Raw genomic sequence first — 21,605 nt, forward strand, 5'->3', positions numbered from 1 at the left:
CAAATAACATGTAGGTCATTGATCAGTCAACAACATTGGATACATGTAATCTTGTACAAGGTGCAATGCTGACATTTATAAGATGCCAGTAGTTCCAAGCTACAGTATTTTATATGTAATCTGTTCTCAACTCACAATTCAATTAACATCTTTTTGTAACTCATTCCTTTGGGATGTCATAAACCAACAATTTTTTTTATATATAAAGTGTTCCAGATTTAAAAACTATGCAAGAGGATGAAAAAGAAGCATCACTGTACATGACAGAGACTAACATGGTTTCTCCAGTATTTTGGCTGTGCCAAGTTTACCTATTCTGTTTAATACAAAAAGGTACAGAAGATACGAGCCAAGTTGCCTTAAAAGTTACACCACAAAAGTTACACCACACTAAATGAAGTCCCTCCAAGTTAAAAATACAAATATGATCCACAAAAATCAAAACTATCCCAATCTTGTGTAAATTTGGATTCATGTTTCTAATTAAATAGCTTATGGTAAAAGTGGAACAACTATGGCAAACAAGTTCAATAAAAGCAACAATAAACCTGATGATTTAGAATTCATAGGATGCCCAAAACAAAAAAAAAACAAAACAAATGCAGACAGAATATGAAATGACAGGGAACAAGCAAAAGCCAACTACAAACTTGTGTTTTAGTTTTGAGGGCAAAAAACAGAATCAATTTATCAAAGTTAATGAGAATTATTTGCCATCATAAAATATTATGTAAATTTTGGAAACAGCAAAGACAGTAATGAAGTACTTTGCACGTGCCTTTGTCATAGAAGATAGAAGGGTCAGCTGAGGAATGGGCATTTTATGTGACTAAAACCCACAGCTCCCCTGGAGTCCTAATGTAGGTGGATGGTTGGATAATCAGGGTGGAGTTGATGGTGACATGAGAGCAAGAGTTACATGGAAATAAGTGGGGCGTAGAATTGCTCCATGAGTCAATAGACATCGAGATTTGCCAGACAAGACAGATTTAAATAGGAAAAGAATGGTTCTGTTGAATTTTAACTTAGAGGCTATAACTATCCAGGTAAACGAGGGAAAGCCAACAGAAGAGGTACATTTCAATTTTTGAAAATAATCACTCGAGGTTGTAAATGAAAATTAGAACTTGTGGGCAAGAATAAATTAGAAATGAACTTTGGAAGTCTGGTAGCAGGAATCAAGGTACAACATCAAAAGGTTGTTCGGAATGCTCAGTTGAAAGTAAATTGTGAACAGGTCTGAAGGATCTGGATTTGAATAATCTCCCCTCGCAGTCATCAGACTGAAACAAGTACCATAATAAACTTACCCTTAGCCACTCCATGCCCTCCACTTGGTACCACCTCATCACTCCATTGGTGAAGAGTTTGGGCTGCTGATAAGGAACTGGTTGGCCATCTACCAACCTCACTGGATCCCAGAGATGCTGTGAGTTGTGGCGAACTGTCTGGGTCAACCGGTCCTTGATTGCAGTATTTGAATCCTGGTTCTTCTCTGTATCTTCAACCCCAAGTCTTTTTTCAGGTGTGGTATCAAGATTCTGTTAATGAAGATTTTATACACCGTTTACAGAAATCACAGAGGTTCAGCCAATACATAATGCACATGAACTATGAATGACCGATCAGCTGAATTTGCCCTCCATCTCTTCAGTCAACCAACCACAAGTCTTGAGTGAAGAAACTCCTTGTTTTATACCAATATGAAAATACTCCTCAGAAGCTGCAGAATGTCTTAGTTGAGATGTCACATGCTCTGTACATACACCTCTAATCAGTTGTGCTGTTGAGAAGTTACTCTGCCTCCAGCTGAGTCAAGGCCAAACTTCATGGTGGTGAATATCTGTGCTATAATAAAATCAATTCACCAACAGTAGTATGCAAAAAAAAATACCCAAAAATAAATTTCCATAGGAGTTAGGTGTAGGTTTTACAGAGGAATGGAAAGTTGAAAAGGTTACCAACAGTATAAAAATCATTATGTTCCTTCTTTTCCACTTCCAACAAGTTCTAGTAGCCCCGGAATGAAAATATATCTAACCATGAGCCCAGTATGCAAGGACAGGACATCTAACCAGGCACAGAAGACATTATTTCCAACTAGAACTTCACCTTCAATGTTCAAAAATATAAATATTCAAGTTGAAAATTCCTAAATGTTTGCATTTGATGCAATTTAAAGCCAACTCCAAAAACCTTTTGAAGGCTGATTACCAGAATTGATAAAGCACTCCTACAGGGATAAAATGGGCATAAATTGCTTGAGAAATAGGAATAAGCCATTTGACCTTTCCAGTAAGGTATTCAGCAAGATCACAGTTGACCATCTATTTTTCATTGTGGTTATACAATCATGCCAAAACCTGCACTTAAACAAGACTGCAGTTGCTGTCATTGTAGTATACATAAAATTGCTGGAAAAACTCGGCAAGTAACTCAATGTTCTTCACTTAGCAGAGATAAAGTTACATAACCAATGTTTTGGGCCTAAGCCCTTTATGAAGGTACAAGCAAAATCTGGTAGGCACCAAAATAAAATAGTGGGGGAAGGATCACAGGCCCACAGACAAGAGGTGGATATGGGTGGGAAAAAAATGCTGAGAAGTGATGGGGGGGGGGGAAACAGTTCTGAATGGAGAGGGAAGAGGGTTGAGAGCTGGAGTAAAGGAGGCAGAGGGGTGGGAGAGAGGGAGACAGGGGAGTGGCTAAACAGAAACTGGAGAAGTCAATGTTAATGCATCCCAGTTTGAGTGAGCAGAAGGAATAGTAAGTGTTGCTCCTCTAATTTGAAAGTGGTCCCAATTTGGCAATGCACAAAACCATGAACAGACATGTCAGCATAGGAATGGGGTGTGTACTGAAATAGTTGGCCACTAGGAGACAGCTCCCTCGGTGACTCCCTAATCAGCCCTTTGCGTCAACATCTCCTTCATTATTTGGGGCTCCCAACAGTGCTTCTAAATAACACTTGTGAATCTGCAGGGATCTTCTACAGCATCTGATGTTCTTGTTGGTGCCTTCTCTACATCATGATAGACTGGGATATGGTTTCATTAATCATCTTCACTCTGCCCAGAGCAATGGGAGGCATCTCCCAGTGGCCAACCATTACAATTCCTTGCCCCCATCCCCGTGCCGACATGTCTGTCCATGGCCTCATGCACTACCAAACCAAGGCCACTCACAAATTGAAATAGTAACACCCAATATTCTGTCTGGGCATTCACCAACCCAATGGCATTAACATCAACTCCTCTGGTTTCCATTCGGCCTTATCTCTGTCTCCCCCCCCAGCATCCCTTCTTTCCTCCATCTCCCCCACCCCTCTCCGTTCAGAGAGCTACCCCCTCCCCATCACCTTTCAGCTTTGTGCCCTCCCACCCATATTCCCCTACAGCTTCTTGCCTGTGGGCCTATACTCCTCCCCCTGATCATTTTATTCAGGATGCTTTTTGCTCATACCTTGACAAAATGTTCAGGCCTGAAACAATGTATCAAAGATAAAGATCTATAACCAAAGAATCTTGCGTGACTTGCTAAGTTTCTCCAGGATTTTTGAGTAAAATGCCAAGACCTGCAGATATTTTTGTCTTCACTTTTATGTTTGCACATCATAGTAATAATCCTTGTTTTATTGACTTACTTTGTCCATTTTGGCCTTTTTGACTCTTGACAAAATATCCTGTAAATAAGGAAAAAATACTTCTGAAGTTTGAATTATTAAATAATGATGAACAATCACAGGTGACTATTCTTTACAGTATAGACTTTTTAAATGACAAAAGAAACTATATACACAGACACAATTCCTACAATTTACAACTCTAGAATTTAAAAAAATTACAAACTGAAGAAAAACAGTCTTTCAGAGTTCAGGGATCCTAGAAAGGAAAATTTGTATGCCTGGATTCTAGATTTCCTTCAGATTACTCCCTCATTGCAAACTTACACACATTTGTAGGTTAATTGGCTATAATTTATAGATAAGTGGTAGAATCTGGGGGTGGGAAGACACAGTTTAAAAAAAAATGGGATTAATGCAGAATTAAGTGATTGATAGCACAGATAGGGTAGGCCAAAGAGCAAGTTTCTACGCTCTAAGTAGCAGCATCAACTATTATTAGGGAGATGGGGAAGGAAGTTGAAAATCTGATTCTGAATTTAAAAGGACAGGAAATTTTTCAGCAATTATAAATTGTTTCATTACACACAGCTATTTAAACAGAGCAACGATCACTAGGAACTCCACTGAAATTTCTACCCAAGATCACTTTCAGCAGGCCCAAACTGCACACGACTACTCACAGTACTTGTATCCAGCAAGACTAGAAAATGACCCAATAATTTCATACCAGTGCAAGGTAGACCAATGACATCCCAAATAAACAATTGCACCAAAACATAAATAATTCAACAGAATTACCATGTTTTTTCAGTGACAAAGTATAGAATGTGGGACCAAAGGTTGATGAACACGTAGAACCAGCACAAAAATGACAGCCTTGAGTTGCAGTTCTCTAATTTTGTAATTAATATAGAATAACTGTGCTGCAAAGCAGTAGATTTTATAGCCACATTTATGACTTGAACTGGTGCATTCCCAAAGGCAAAATCTGAGGAAATCTACAGTACAAGAAACATACAACTAGAACTATTGGAATCTACCACTGCACCCGACATCAGGGAAAAGGCTGTTCCATAGAGCAAGCACATTTACCTCCTTACTGATGTAATCTGAAATGCTGTATGTTTCTTCTTCTCTTCCCCTTTTCTTCTTTACTGCTAAAATTTCAAAATTAGAAAGAAAATAATTTACACAGAATCTGTGGACATGTTCCTTCATCACCTTGTGCAAACATCACATAACTTGATCAGGTCAAAATAAGAAAGGATCAAGCATCCATTTGCAGTCATTGCAGATGACAAAGGCAAGCACAGTATTTGATGCTCCCAGTAATGCCAAGACAGTTCAGGCACATCTAGAGAACAGATCATCTGGTGTGAAGTCACATACAAACCTAAGAGGTGAAAGGATCTTTGGGAAATAGTTTCTTCAGATAGGCTGAGACCCATGACCTTGGATCTCTTATAAATGAAAGTAGTAAATTATTCTGAAATATTTTTTAATTTTTAGTGTGTCTGCGAGCTCGCCTCTGCGTGCGCGCGTCTACGTGTCTGTACAGTATAATTTTTTATGTGCTGCATATTTTGCATGTGTGCACTGTGGTCCAAAGAGAGACTGTTTTGAATTATTGTACATGTACAATAATGATGACAATTTGAATTTTATGATTTCCTTTCTAGACAAGTTCCAACTCATCTGAAAACTCTTGTTATTAACAAATAATAATTTTGGATTCATCAAGTAGAAGACACTACACAACCAAAGATCGCCAACTTTTCTAACACAAATAAACCAATTCAGTCAGTTGGACAAAGCAATTTGCCAGATCAAGTTTATTGTCACATGTCCCAAGGTGCAGAGAAAGTTTGTTTTGAAAGCAGTCTAACCTGACATCTCATATAGAAAGGCAATATAGAAGCACAGAGTTAGAGATCTGTGGGTACAAAACAAAGATAACGCAATTTTATTTTAAGGTTCATTCAGCGGTCTGATAATTGCAGGAAAGAAACTGCTCAAATCTGGTGGTGCAAGATTTTAAACTCGTGAATCTTCTTTCAAATAGGGGTGGGGGAGAGCTTGAAGAATTATAAATGGAGAACACAGTTCTCTCTCTAACCACCAAGCCATGTAACAACCTTCTGCAATTTCTTGTGGTTTTGGGTAGAGCAGTTCCGGCAGTGAATCACCCTGACATATGAGCTTCAACAGTGCATCTGGAGAAATTAAGGGACAGATGTGACATGCCAAATTTCCTCAGGCTTGAGTAAGTAGAGTCACGAGTGCACATTCTTGGCCAGGGGTTATCCTAGAAACTTCATGCTGTATATTCTTTCTACCTCAGCATTGTTGAAGCAAACCAGAGACTAAGCTCCACCACTGCCCAATCCCCAACTTTTTTCTGGAAGTCTACAACCAGTTCCTTGGTCTTACCAAGAAGACACCAATCCCTTGTACTCCTTACTATCCTCTGGTTTCTCCTTGTTCAAGATCCTACCTGTCATCCTAATTTACTTAACTTTTAGTTAGATAAAAATTTAAGGCTATTAGTTAGATGTTAATGCAAAACTAATAAACATGCACATCAACATTGAAGGAGAAGAAAATTATTATGTATAATAAATGCCCCAAAGGTTTTCTTGTAGTGAAAAATTGTTGGAGGAAGAGGGCAAGAATAAACAGGTCAGGGCAGAAGAGAAATTAACATTACAAAGACCAGTTAAACCTATAGTGTAGTTAGGACTGATACCAATCTTCATTGATGGAATGACAGTGGAAAGGGCTAGTACAGTACAACTTCAATTATCCGAAATAGGAATCTCCAAAATCCTCAATTATCTGTTTTTTTTAATTTTGGAGAAACGAGGATATCCGAACTCCTCATTTACCTCAGCAATGGCAGCAGCAGACCTCGGACACCTGGTGCAGCAGGGACAAGATCCCAGGCAGGAGTGGGACCCTCAGGCTCCCGGCATGAGCGAGGCCTCAGTGGGGAGGTGTCAGTGATCGGCAGTGGCCAGCATTTTTTTGGTGAGAATTAAACATTATTTTAATGCTTAAAAAGTCTCCCCTTGTTGTTTGTTGTTGTTTAAACGTAAATTGCTGTTGCTAAAAAATGACGGGTTTATCCGAAATGGGCCAGGTCCTGACCATTTTGGATAATCGGAGTTGTACTATACTTTCAAGTTCTTGGGAGTCCACATATCGGAGGACTACATCTGGAGGCACCAGTGTGCTCCCAGAACGAGCAGGCAGACATGCTCTTTCAACATTCCTCCACAGGATCCAACTACCAGCCAACCCGCCAACCAGGTTTAAAATGCCTGGAGATTTTTTTGTAAAGAGATGCGCATGATGGCAGTACCCATGCTTGGCACCACAGACAAAGAGTGAAGTGGACTGACACAGGAGCAGGAAAACACCATTCCACTGAGATAAAGCCTGGAAAGTACCCTACAATGTATAAGACCACAGCAGCAGACCAGCTTGGACTTAGAGGAAGAAGAACTCAGACCAGGTAACCAGCTTCTGGGAACCAGGTATTGACTGGGATTTATGAGGGTGCCAATGGTGAACAAAACTTTTGATGGGCCTCAGGCACCAACGCTTCCTGATAACTGCAGAGCTTTGGAACCATGGGCTAAGGAGGGCGACTTGGATACCTCAAGCCTAGGTATACACTGGACTGGACTGGAGGCCACATGACTACAGAGGATGCAAGAGCACAGGAGACTGCAACATCAGAATAGGTGGTAGGATCTATGTGTGCCTGAGAAAGAAACAAAGAAAAACAGATTTTGTGCACAGGACAATAAGGGAATTCTGAACATGGGAACATAGTAAGTGACAAAGCACATCCTAATGGCAGAGAGCAAAAAGCAATGGTTGTTGGAACATTTACTAGTTTGTTCCATATCCAGCTGCTACTTTTTATTGTAAATGTTAATAATTTAGACCAAAATAGAGGACATGATGAAGAAATGAGCAGATGAAACAAATATTGGTCGTATGATTGAATGCAAGGAGAAAAGCAAGACAATACAAATGTACTGAAAAGTTGGGTAGAAGAGTTAAATATAAATTAACCAAGAAAAGAAATATCGTTGAGGGAATTCAACAATTCAAGGGAACACTGCATAAGTGGTGGTGAGTCAAGTGGAATAATAAAAAGGCCCTTTCACCATACGTGCACAAATCCTTAAAAGGCAGCACCTCTAGTCAATTAGACTAATTAAAACATCAAATGAGATACTTTCTATCATTACTTGCAGGATAAATGCAAAATTGGGAAGGTTAGAGTTTGTTTAACTACAGTCATATCCAGATCAAACAACCTGCCCCAATTCAGAAATGACGCACAGAAACTTAATAGGTTATTAGAACAGGAAAACTGAGGAGAGACTGGATAAAGCTGGGCCATCATCTTTAGAACAAGAAACAGGCAGGAGACATTGAGGTATTTAAAATTATGAGGCACCTGAATACAGCAACAACAACAAAAATAATCAGGGGGCATAGAGGAAAAAGGAAGACTTTCACTCAGAGGGTGGATGTTTGATATTTGATGACTGAACAAAAAGAAAAACACAGAAAACCCAATCACATTAAAAAGGGTGTAATCAAGATACTGGAAAACTGGAACATCAAACAAAATGCTTGAGGAGCTCAGTAGGTAAGGCAGCATCCTTAAAATTCAATAGTTGTGAGCCAAAACTCATCAGAAACTACCGATTATTTCAGCACATAATTCAATCTTCAGATAACATGGCTCCCCACTATCAGCGTCATTTTCATGGTTTTATCATACATCAGGCTTACAAGCCAACTCCCCCAAAAATCACAATGAATGAGCTGTTGAGCGTGGATGTTATCATGGAGCCACCAGCAAAAATGACAAAAGTATGAAGTGGGTTAAAATTAATAAAAATCCAGCAACTGGTGCTGGTGCAAGAAATTCTGAAATAAGAGAATGGACAAAGATACTGTAAGTAAAATACCAGTTGGCGCATTGGAAAATCACGTCTTAGCACAGAATCGTGAACAGAGGCAAGATCGCTACATAGTCACACAAAATAAGCCCATTTGCTCTGAAGTGGGCATAATAATAAAAAACTCAGTAAAGATTTTGAAGCTACACTTGGCTGGCGCAACCATTTCACGACCATTACAACAAAAACAAAATTACTTAGAATCTGGTTTTAGTTTTCCGGCAGAAACACCAGTTTGTATTGCCAAATATCAGAAACAGGGACGAAACCCCTATGAATTACGACATGATAGGCAATAAAACAGTGAAATGTAAAGGCATGAAAACTACAAGCCAGATGGACCAGGTTTACAGTGGTCTCTTCGTGCACGGCTGATGGGACAAAGTTAAGACGCATGCTAATATCCAAGCACGAACAAATCGAAAATAAAATTACAAGCAGGTATTTTTGTACATTTTCATGAAAAAGGATGGATGGATGAAAATGGTGTAAAACTATGGATAGACAATGTGTGAAACAAGCAACCATGTGGTTTACACAAAGAACAGAGTTTGCTGGTCTGGGATGTTTCGTAGCCACTTAACTGAGAACAGAAAAAGTAGATTAGCACTAAATAATACTTACATGGTGGTTATCCCAGGTAGTTTGATGTCTAGTTGTCTGCTTGAACAAGCCATTCAAAGACCACGTGCATCAAGAATGGAATACTCTGATGTCGAGTGCAGAAAAATCATTCACAAAAGGCAAGGCAAAGCATGCTGCATCATTTGATGTGCTGTGTTTAAAGCATGGGATAAAGTGGAAGTAGAGACTGTGATAAAATCATTTAGAAGTGAGGTATCTCTAGTGTAATGGATGGTATGGAAGATGATTTATTGTGGGATACTGACAACGAGGCAGAAGCCACCTCATCGGATACAGACTGGGATCCATATGATGACAGTTTAAACTCTGAGACTGGATGTGCTTGCCGAGATCTTGGTCTCAGACAACAAGTGATTTTGAAGGATTCAAAGTGTGTTTTTTTTCAATAAAATTTCCATTCTAATATACTAGTAGCATGAAAATTTGTTGTGGGTGGGTTTTTCTTTTGTTTTTCAAGGGTTGACATATCAGCATTGAGAGTTTAAGTAAAAGTCTTGATTTATATGCCAAAACATTCTGTAATTAGAGGCTGCACAGTAGAACAAGTAGAAGTGCTGCCTCATAGGTCCAACAACTTGTGTTCACACTGATGTCAGGGTGGAGTTTGCAGGGTTCCTCCCACATCCCAAAAACACACTTATTGGTTGGTTAACTAACTACTGTAACCCTAATATATCAATGAGTGATAGCATGTGGTGTGTGCACATATGAGGAGTGAAGTCTGATGAAAATATGGGAAGAATAAAATGGGTCAGGTGGATTTGTGTTAACTGGGTGTTTGATGGTCAGTATGGAGTAGATAAGCTGAAGGGCTTGTTTCCAGGCCGTGCCACTCCATAACTGATTTAGCATAGATGCATAACAACTTGGTGCAGGAACTGCTCTGTCCAAGACTGCAAGAAACCGCAGAGCTGTGAATGCAGCTTAGGTCATCACACTAACCAACCTCTCAACTGCCTTCATCAATATCTTACGCTGCCTTAGGAAAACTTCAGATATATTGAAGGACCAACCCTACCCTGGACACATACTTCACCTTCACGCCCCCCCCCCCCCCACCCCATTAGACAGAAGATACACAGATAGACAGAAAACAGACCCAGTTTCAAGGACAGTTTTATTTCGTACAATTATCAGACCCTTTATTAAGGAAACTCTCATTGGTAAAAGATAATGCCCCTGCATTGAACTTTCCCCTATGTCTAGTATTTTGTACTAGAAATGCTATATCATGCACTTTATGTTTTATTATATCTGATACGAGTCGACTTCCCTGGAGCATACAAAACAAACCTTTTCACTGCCTATTGGTACACATGATAATAAACAATTCAATTCAGAAGCTTTGTCAATCTTGACCAGCAGATACTTCCTCCTTGAATACTGCCAATTTGTAATTAATGATAGCCAATCAACCTACCTTTGAGAAGATTCCCCTTCCATTTCACTGGAAACCTTGATAACAGGTGCCAGTCAACCCCTCCTTCAAGCATGTTAAAATAGCTAAAATATTTTTCCACGGCCTTAACTAAAGTTCTTTTCCTTACTTATGAACCATTAAACAACGCATACACTAACCATTTTCCAACCCAATTTATTCCATTTTCTCCTTTTGAATGGACGAATTTTACTTCCCATTCGACTGAAACCCTGTCCAAGTGCACAAACAAACCTGCATCCATGGCTACGTTGAGAAAAAAACATGCCTGGCCTATGCAGGATGCCTTTCCTCAGAACGAGTCCCAAAGCCACTACTTCTTCAGCCTCTTGTTCACTTCAACCTTTTCAAATTTTTATGTTGACTGGTGAAAGCCACCACGAATAATCTAGAATTTACAACCTTTAAGGTCCTCAAATCTAAATTACTCAATTATTCTGCCAGTGAACCATAAACATTATTGAATGTGCTAGGATCTTGAGCTTCAGACTTGATCTGCATTGCTGATTCCTCAGCCTGCAGTTTGTGGTATTTCATATCACATTGGGAATAGCTATTATTCCTGGATGCACAGGCATTTGCCAGTTGATTCTGGTCATGATAGAAAATTGTCCAGGCAACTTCCCAGAGCACTCTGTGACTATGACTGAATAAATTTAAAAACAAAATCAGTGATCCTTTATATTCCAAGGAAGGGGCACACAAAATACAGGACAAGAAGTCACTTGTAACAGTGATCATTTCCATCAGAATGCCATTTTCTTAAAGCTACCAAATCTATGGTTTCCCTAGAATATGTAATTCCACTTGTAACAAGATTGGATGAAAAACAAATACAGTTGAACCCCGATTTAATGCAAATTCGGATACAAAGTTATTGGACCCCTTAACGTCAATTTCATTTAACGTCTTTGAGATAGGACGTAAGCGAGCCCATTTTAAAAGTTGCAGTACTAAGGATGGCCACCCTGTGGTACAGCGGATGTTTAGAAGTGGCACGTCTAAATGATCAAGGTAAGTAATGTTATCTTGGTGGGGAATTCATCACATTGATGAAGGAGGGTGTGGCATTTGTTGCTGAGAACGGGTGGGGGGTGGGTCAAGTGCTGCCGTGAACAGAGAGAGGGTGGTGGAATTGCTGCTGTGATCAATGATCAAAGTAGTGAAACCCCTATTTAACAAATGTACCATCAATTTACAACTTTTGTCAATTAGAAATCAGACTACCAAGCAATTAGATCCATCTTTCCCTTCATGTTTCAGGCCATTAATTACTAATATCATTATGAACAAAGCATTTTCTCTTTTATTGGAGTTGGGCAATAAACATTCAATTTCACCAAAAAACCCCAAGAACATTGGTGTTCCAGAACAAGTGATTAATTTCATGTGTATCATTTTTTGTATGCTGGACTGTTCAACTCAAAAATGGCTCAACTTCCTGGAAACAAACTGTTCCACAAGATCAATGTGGTTTTAAAAAAACATACATACCTGATTTGATCTCTTCTATTGACAAGTCGTTTCCCTGCACCTTTAAACGTACAAAATGAGTAGTCATATCTGCGCTTCATTATCCACATCATCAGCTCTTTACTGTCAACCCTTTCCAGCAATACCACCCCAACACAAAATAATCAGTCAGTTCTGATTTTATCTTGCATAAAATCTCCAAGATCGAACCATCAGTCTAAATTCCCATCCCATTCCCCAAGCAAGTCTGGCTTCCAATGGTTAGTAATCTCCCCAATCCAACCACAAGAAAGAAACACAAGAAATGTAGATGCTGGAATCTTCAGCAAGCAAGGGGCTGGAGGAACTCAGCTAACCAGGCAACATCCATGGCCAGAGACATTTCAGGTGAAGATACAAGAACTGCATACCCCGCTTTACGAATACTCGAATTAAGAAAATTTGTTTTTACAAAAAAGCAGCTGGGGGAATTTTTAAACATTTTCGGTTTTTTTTTAATTTATCAAGTTTGACTTGGAGATCAAATCTCACCAAGTCATCAAAATAACAGAATCACAAGGTGTTAATTCTTAATCACCCTCTAAAGTGACCCAGAAAGATACTTGATTGTCCAAATAAAAGAACACAAGTAAAACCACTCTGCACATCAAATACCTGTGCAAAACTATTTTCATCACAGGAATTGCAGCAACTCAAGCCAGCACCTTTACATGGATGTTAGCAGTTAGTTTTTTTAATTCTTCCTTGTCAGCCATACCCTCATCATGAGTGAATTCCAATAAAAAGCAAAACCAGGTGATATGCTTTCCAACTGGAGAAGCACACTTCAAAAGTACACATTTTGAAAAATATTTAGAGCACAGAAGTCTGTGACCACAGAATGGACAATTAAATTCTCTGTGGCACAGAAAAAATTTTGCAATGAAGGTGCTAAATCACAGAATGCTTTGGTGCAGACAGAGATTGAGGCAGTACTCACTGAAGAATATTTAAACTTTTGAAGCAGTCTGCGGAATCAAAAATGCTGCTGATGTCTGACAGTGCAAGAGTGCCTCAATTTTTCTTACCAGAAGGAACAGATAAAGAACAGAGATAAGTAAACCCTTCCCCTACGCAATTACAAGTTGCAAATACCAGCAGCTTTTTCTTTTTCTCAAGCTTTTCTTTCCTTTTCTGCTCCTGTAAGAAACAAAGACAAAGTTGTTCCAAAAGTTCTGTGCCTTTACCTTTAAAATACCCAAGTTACTAAAACAAAATAAAGCAGACAAAATTCTCCATCAAAATTGAATGGTCTAATAACATGTGGTTAATTTCATTAATTTCATGAAAAATTAATTAATTCCCTTTAGCTCCCCAACACAGAAATTCCTCTGAATGGTGATGCTCATGTACTTTCACTTTAGGGAAAAGCAAACAGAACTTTAATTTTTTTTATTTAGACATATAGCATGGTAACAGGCCATTTCGAGTCCATGCCGCCCAATTTTTTTTTTTTTTTTTAAAACACCCAATTAACTTACACCCCCCAGTACGTTTTGAAAGGTGGGACCAGAGTCCCCAGGGAAAACACACGCAGACACAGGGAGAATGTACCAAATCCTTACAGACAACATGGGATTTGAACCTTGGTGCCAATCACTGGCACTAACCTCCACGCCAACGTGCTGCCATACTTAGTTCTGCCCTAACAAGCAAAGCAACACGACACACTTTCCAAGAACCACTGGACAGTGAACTGAAGTAAACATCTTATTAAAGAGTACACAACCATTCCAATATAGCAAAGAGCCTTATTGGATTATTTTAATGATACAATGAATAATGCTTTAGCCACCAAACTCAGAAGGTCAGATTAGGCAAAGATCAAGAGTCATGAAGCTGCAACACATCAAGTAATAATGAAAATTAAAGCTGTATGGTTATCACTAAAGTATGAAATTTTTATTTCAATTTAGAAGAGCACATACTTAACAAACTGTTTCTCTCATCAGCTATGTCAACATTCTTATTGTAGACTCTTGCTCTCCATTTACTTCACAGATCCAAAATTCTGCACAACTGTTGGAATAGCAAATCAAACAAACTGCAGAATACTGAAACATTGGAAGCATTACATGACTCATCAAAGTACAAGGTAAAAAGATGAATCTAAGCATTTCAGCTTTAGGCAACCCATTTATTATTGGACTTTTCAGCTCCAACTATCATGCTCCTCAATAGCTATATGCCTCGATGTCAAGAGAATAAAGTAAGTCGCTACCTTCAGCTGCTGTTGCTCCATCTTCATCAGCAAGAACTTAGAGTAAATATTACTCTTCTCCAATAAATGCTCAAGCCGCTTGAAGCGCATTTCATGCGAGTCTTTTTCCCAAAACATTTTCGCCTGAAGAAGCACATCATGAGATTTTGAACAAAAATAAACAGCAGTTCAGCAATTCATCTCTCATTCTTTGTAAAAAGAGAAGTCACAGCATAAATATATGTTTAAAAAACAATTTTCTTTTGCCATTCAACCTGTTCATTTCACTGCATTTCTAATCCTCTTTCATTACACTGTACTAATGACAATAGAACCAGCTTTCAAACAGACTTTGCTGTTTAAAGTAGAGGCTGCAAATTCTCACAATCCTTATCAGCCTTCCTTTTGACAAATAGATCATCTTGTGATCTAATAATTTACTGTTTACTAGTGTCTGCAGAATTGCCTGCTGTATTTAATTTTTGCTACAGTTTATTAGACCAATCATAAAATCATTTATCCATTAATTTCCTTACTTAAAAAAGTATCCACTCTCAGTCACAAAGATGTGGCAGGACAATACACGAAAACAAATTTTCACTTCAAAACTATGGGGGTGGGGGAAACATTTGAGCCTCAGGGTAAAAAATATTTTAGTCGTCCCTTCATGTCTAATTTCTTATGGTCTTCAGGCAATCCAAGCATCACAATTTTGGCAAAGAAAACAAGTTCAACTTAATTATTCCTCAGAATTTAAATTCCTAATACTCTGAACATCACACCACATTAGATTTAATGCAGAGGCATTTTTCAGCTGATCACAACCAGCTTCAAATGATGAATATGTCCAAAGCTGCTGGAAGATTTCATTAAGTGAATGAAGGTCCAAATAGCCAGAGATATGCAGCTGCCAATATTACAATGCAACTTTAGAGTACAGCAAAAAAACAACCTCTTCAGCCCACGATATTGGTTTTTAGACTGCAGGCACATCATGGCACAATTTGGAGTCAATTCCTGCACCTATTTATTCTGCAGGACCCCTACAACTTTTTGGAGAAGGCCCATAGAGTAAATATTACCAGAAAAATTTGTTGACGGTCATCCATTCTAATGCATGTCCAACCACAGACTATTGCACGCAGGTACTTGTGGTCTAAAAAGACACCCAGTGTAAACAACCACACGGGCAATAATTATGTTGATTTTTTCAGCAATTTTCCTGACATTGTAGTCTTAAAAAAAAAAGGACTGCACCAAGCAAGATGTTGAAACTACACTAAAACTCTGCAGCTTGTACATGACACACATTCCTTGACTGCCTGTATATTCATGTATATCTAGAAGCCTCTTAAATGCTATTATCATTTCATGGTAATGCATTCCAAGAACCCACCATTATGTTAAAAAAGTTTCCCTGCAAATCACCTTAAAACTCCTCCCCTCATCTTTTACACATACTCTCTATGTTCATTCATGGAGAAAGATTTGACCATCGACACAATGTATGCCTCTTAATTTTAATCAGGTGAAAACAATCTCAATCTCAAACAATCTCAAGTGAAAACAACCCAAGTTTGTCCAATCTCTCCCTAGAACTCACCCCCTTTTGTTCAGGCATCCTGGTATAACCCTTCTGTAATAGGGTAACCAGAATGACACACAATACCCCAAGTGGAGACAAACACAGCTGCCACACAATTTCCTTTCTCTTCTACTCAATGCCTCAACCAATGACATCTTTACCACCCAAACAACTTATGTAGCAATTTTCATGGAGTTATGGACCTGGATCCCCAGCAACTTAATAAAGATTCCTACCTGTTCAATCAGCTTCTTCTCTTCCTCCTGACCTTCCTCTTCCAGCTGCCTTTCCTCCTCCAACATGCTGGCTGTAATGATCTCATTCACATCATTCATCTCGCCATTCCTGGGGTCGTCCGCCTCGCCATTCCTGGGGTCGTCCGCCTCGCCATTCCTGGGGTCGTCCGCCTCGCCATTCCTGGGGTCGTCCGCCTCGCCATTCCTGGGGTCGTCCGCCTCGCCATTCCTGGGGTCGTCCGCCTCGCCATTCCTGGGGTCGTCCGCCTCGCCATTCCTGGGGTCGTCCGCCTCGCCATTCCTGGGGTCGTCCGCCTCGCCATTCCTGGGGTCGTCCGCCTCGCCATTCCTGGGGTCGTCCGCCTCGCCATTCCTGGGGTCGTCCGCCTCGCCATTCCTGGGGTCGTCCGCCTCGCCATTCCTGGGGTCGGCCATCTCAATGTTCCTGGATTTTGCAGGAAGCAAAATATTTCAGATAGGGACAGACCCTTTATTGAGATGAAAGCAGGAGGTCCAATATAAAGTGAGGGACAATTGGAAAGAAGCTGGGATGGGCCAAGAAGCAATACGGTATTGAAAAGTATGGTAAAAAAGGTTGACACTACTTAGGGCAGGAGCAGATACTTGAATTTAAAACGACTGATGCCAGTGAGAACAACCTTCAGAATCAAAACACAAATATGGTAAAAGACTACATTAACCCATTAAAAGGTTCATCAAACATTCCCTATTGAAAGATTTTCAGACACTTAACAAGGAATGTGAAAACAATCAGGCCAGCTTGTCTATCTTCTACTGTACAAATGCTGGAACCTACTGCAGGCATGATATCTTGTTATTAAAACTCTTAGAGTGAACCTCAGTCTGTCTTTGACTTAATTTCTGCAACAAACAGAAGGTGGAAAGACAGGTGGGAGTGAGAGAGTGAGAGTTTAGGAGGAGACAACAGCAAAATTAAAGTGGAAACAGAGAGGGCACTGCTCAATTCCAGCTTCTGCAATTTTTGTGTTTTTTTTGAGAAAGAGGTTTATATTACTGTCAGCCAACTGCTAAAAATGCTAAGCTAGAACTTCCATAACTCGTACCTGGTTGACTTTAGAAGAACAAGTGCTGCATTTGATAAAACTCAATTGCCTTCAGCCAAGGCAGTGAGGTGAACACCAGATTCAGATTTATTGTCAGAGTACAGTCATGACATCACGTACAACCCTGAGATTCTTTTTCATGCGGGTGAGGCAGAATTACCACTGACTGATAGTGTGCAAAAACTGTACACAAATAAATGTAAACAAATGGACTGTGCAATACAGATTTTTTTTTTTTAAAACATAATAAAGTGCAATAGTAAGAGAACTGAAATTAGTCCCTAGGAGGCCCTTTCATTCCAAGCCTCCACCTGGAGGCAGGTAGGGAAAAATATAAACTTCACTTTCCTGGCACAGCCCTAAAAGGCTGCTCTTATAGCGTATTCATGTTGAACAGCGCCTCGTAGAGCGCTCCAGAGACAAGGCAACTGGTACCATAGCGCCACCCACCATGTCGATGTCATTCATATACGCTAAGCTATCAGCTCCTGCATCTCGGGCTGAATATATCACCACGACATCATCAGCTCGCCCCCAGCCAGCCATTTGTAACAGCATTACATTCATGTTAGGCAATGGAGTGCAGCACTCCGCCACTGACCCGTCCCCCAAGAGGGATTACAATCGACGCCTTGGAACCGGCCACAGCGCATTCATATGCTTTTTGACCCTATGAAAGGGCCTTCTGATTGAATTTGTTGTTGCGTCTGAAGCTGGAAGGGTAGCACCTATTCCTGAATTTGATGGTGCAAGTCTTGTGGCCTTAGGCGTATCTAGGATATGGCAGCCAGGGCATGTGCCCTGGGTGCCACTTGAAGGAAGGGGGCACACCACTGTCCTCGATCACCAATCCTTTTAAGAATTTTAAAATAAGCTCGTGCATGTGCTATTTAGGAACATGAATGCACTCACTGTAGGCATTGTTGACACCCTCTGCCGCTCAATATCAGTTGCCTGACCTGTGTGCACCTCGGAGGTGCCCGTGTCCTCACTCACCCACCAAAATGATGTAAAAAAGTTCTACAGTGTGCAAAGCAAGCAGCTGAAAAGTTGACAATTAGTGGCACACACTCACCAGCAGAGCCTACAAATTATTCACTCTTCACCCCCACCCCAGGCCCAACTCCCTGTTGAATTTATTTCAGACAAGTGAGAGAATAATTGGCATTAGTACTTTTTACTATAACCACCGAAAATGTTTGGAGTTGGGAGCTCAGGTGACCAGAGCTCACAACACCAGACACCAAACCCTCTCCTCAGCCTACAAGGAGCTCCCGGTGCCAGACTCCAAACCTTCCCCTTGGCCTACACTAAAGCTCCCGACTCAGAACCCTCCCCTCAGCCTACACCAGAGTTCCCATCACCAGAACCCTCCCCCTACCTAAATTCGAACTCCCCTCTGCCTACAGTTGACCTCCCAATGCCAGACTATAAATCCTCCTCTGCCTCCTGTTGGAGCCAGGGCTGAGGGTGTGCGCTGAAGGATGAGTTTGAGCATGGGTTTCAGCATCTTCCTGCTCCTCTCCCACCGGATACTCAGTGCTGAGTCACCTTTCCACCAAAGGTAAGAGGGCGGTGACAGACATTCACCATTCCAGCGAACACCGATCATTGCTTTCATTCAGCGAATGCTGGCCTTTGAAGTAGGCAGTGAGGGTTTTTATTAATTTGTGAGGAGGTCCATTAATTATTAATCTACAGTGCCAAGGACAGGTAAGGAAGGCAAAGTGGATGGCGCAGCAAGGGTGAGGGATAGTTGTGGGGTGAAGGGTCGAAATCTTAATGGGGGGCACAATTTCAGTGCTTGCCATAGGCGCTATTTTCCATAGATACGCCACTGCTTGTGGCACCTATACTTCTTTCCTAATGGTAGCAGCGAGAATAGAGTGTGCGCTAGGTGACCACTGATGATTGCCACTGCTCTGCGATGACAGCGTTCCCTGTAGATCTTCTCAATGGTGTGCAAGGTTTTGCCTGCGATGTCCTGGGCTGTGTACACTACTTTCTGTGGGGATTTACACTCAAGGGTATTGGTGTTTCCATACCAGACCATGATGCAGTTGCAGTCAGCACATTTTCCACCACACATCTATAGAAATTTGCCAAAGCTTCTGGTGTCATACCAAACCTCTGCAAACTCGAGGAAGTAGATGCACTGACATATTTTCTTCACTATTTGGGGGACCATGTGTTTTTTTTTTTGCAGTCATGTTTTCCAAAGAATTCCAAAGAGAAGAGAGTGACAACAACATTAAGATAATGTACAAAAATCAATCAAGTGTCGTGATAAATCAACCAACATTGTACATCCCAAAGCAGAACTAAGTGGATCCGTCAAGGAATCGCAGTTAACCAACCTGATTACATAGCCTCCAACTTTTAGACAAAACTGCATAGCGACTTCTGTGATCAACATACACAGCCACTGTACATTGATCACATTTCTGCCAACTTCTGGTTTTACTTCCAATAATTCTGTACATCATAGTAATATCACTGGCTTTCTTTACTTTTGGATTTCTCAGGAAAACAGATACAAAAAAGATACAATTTCAAGCAGAGATCCCAAATGCTTTGTGGTCTGCAGCACAGAACCACCAGTGACACTCTGTTGCTACTGAACAATCTAAGGAAAACACATTCTTGTCACACGTGTTCAATCATTTTCACTGTGCAGGATGTTTCTCCAACCAGTGACAAGGCTCTAGTAAAGAAATCTAGTTGAATAAGAAACATGGACTGCTCTTCTGCCTTCAAAACCAAGAGTGATTCCAAAGCTGCAGTATTTAACAAAAAGCCCTACATCAAGAGGCTTTGATCAAATTACCTAACCAGCGAAAAAGAAAGTGCTTCTACTCTTTCCAAAACCCTTTCTCAACTTTTTGACACGAGCAGTTTCTCGGAGTATGGCTAAAGAGAGGTCAGTAATTTGAAGAGAATCTCCAACATCTCACCCACATGGGCTATAATGTTTATTCATGTATCGGAACACTCATATTGTTGGCAAGGCCAATATTTATTCTTCATTACTAGCTTGAGCTATTACAACATTTATTGTTCATTTGTGAAAACGGTGTTGAATCTCCAGAGATAAAAATGACATTTTTCCTCCATCTTTGCAGTTCAATACAATAAAGATTCTGCATTTACCCATTGAACCAACAAGGAAACAGTATTTTTTTTCTACTTGGGGAGACTGTCAAGCATGCTCTTTAACAAGATCTGGCCATAACTCAGACGACCATCCTGCCTTTTTCTCCCAAAAACCTCAAATCCCTTAATGTGGATAATTCTATCAGTGCAATAAGTATATTTAATGAGGTAGCCTCTGCTACTTTCTTAGGCAAAGAATTCCAAAAGTTCACTAATCTCTGGGAGAAGCAGTTCCTCTTCATCTCCATCCTCAATCTACTCCTAGTCTCACTGACTAAATGCAAGAACTTTCCTGGCTCTATCTTATAAAATTATGAAAGGGATAGTTAGTTTCTGGAGTGAAACAAGTCTGCAGACACTGTAATTGCAGTAAAAACACAAATGTTGGAGGAATTTATTAGCAGGTCTCACAGTGTCCAGAGGAGGTAAAGATATATGACTGACGTTTTGTGGCTGAGCCACTATTCAAGAATAGCATACCATGTTCAATCAGGAAGGACTAAACTCAACAGCATCCAAATAGAATTTTTGCAGGCAGGCACCTGAATAAAAAGGCTGGGAAAGTAGGGAGCAGACAGCACAGCAAAATCTTGTGAAGTCAACACCATCTGGTTGAAGGGTATCCCCAGAAAGACTTCTTGTTCCTCCATCTGCAGGCAACCCGTCTAGTGCAGTTTAGTAAACCATGAGCAGACATGTAAACAACACTTCATCTGGGCACTCTCCAACCAAAAGGTGATGATGTAAACTCCAGTTTCAGTTAACCCTCCTCCCCACCCTGGCTCCCTCTTATCCATATTTCTTCTTTCTCCTCTAGCCACTTTTACATAGAGCCTTCAAGATGATCTCTGGCTTTTATACACTTCACCCACCTGCGTGAATATTCACTCAGCGAGTGGTAGCAGAATGGACCGATCTTCCGAATGAGATAGTTGCGTCATTTAAGAGAAGGTTGGATGTGTACATGGAGGTGAGGGGTTTGGAGGGTTATTGGCAGTGAGCGGGAGGTTTGAGCTAGTGGAGTTGTTCTAGTGAACCGGTGCGGACTCGAAAGGCTGATATGGCCTGTTTCCGCTCCGTAAATGGTTATATGGTTATATAAGGTGGATCCGCATGTTCAATTCCCTCCAGGTTTCCTGGA

The 21,605-nt window shown here is 40.4% G+C and overlaps 1 protein-coding gene across 4 annotated transcripts in view; it reads right to left on the reverse strand.

The window, feature by feature from the left end:
• hells (helicase, lymphoid specific) overlaps positions 1-21,605 on the reverse strand; it is a 118,361-nt gene that overhangs the window by 90,170 nt on the left and 6,586 nt on the right. For all 4 annotated transcript variants that reach the window (XM_069900837.1, XM_069900836.1, XM_069900835.1 and 1 more), the window contains exons 2-8: positions 16,227-16,671; positions 14,427-14,549; positions 13,301-13,345; positions 12,188-12,227; positions 4,718-4,782; positions 3,644-3,682; positions 1,311-1,541 (exon numbers count right to left, since the gene is read on the reverse strand). In XM_069900837.1, coding sequence (XP_069756938.1) covers positions 1,311-1,541; positions 3,644-3,682; positions 4,718-4,782; positions 12,188-12,227; positions 13,301-13,345; positions 14,427-14,549; positions 16,227-16,661 — 978 coding nt within the window. In that variant the 5' untranslated portion in view covers positions 16,662-16,671. The remainder of the gene's footprint in view (positions 1-1,310; positions 1,542-3,643; positions 3,683-4,717; positions 4,783-12,187; positions 12,228-13,300; positions 13,346-14,426; positions 14,550-16,226; positions 16,672-21,605) is intronic.

The sequence above is a fragment of the Narcine bancroftii genome, chromosome 10 (genome assembly GCF_036971445.1).
Source record: "Narcine bancroftii isolate sNarBan1 chromosome 10, sNarBan1.hap1, whole genome shotgun sequence".
In the NCBI taxonomy this organism is placed as follows: Eukaryota; Metazoa; Chordata; class Chondrichthyes; order Torpediniformes; family Narcinidae; genus Narcine; species Narcine bancroftii.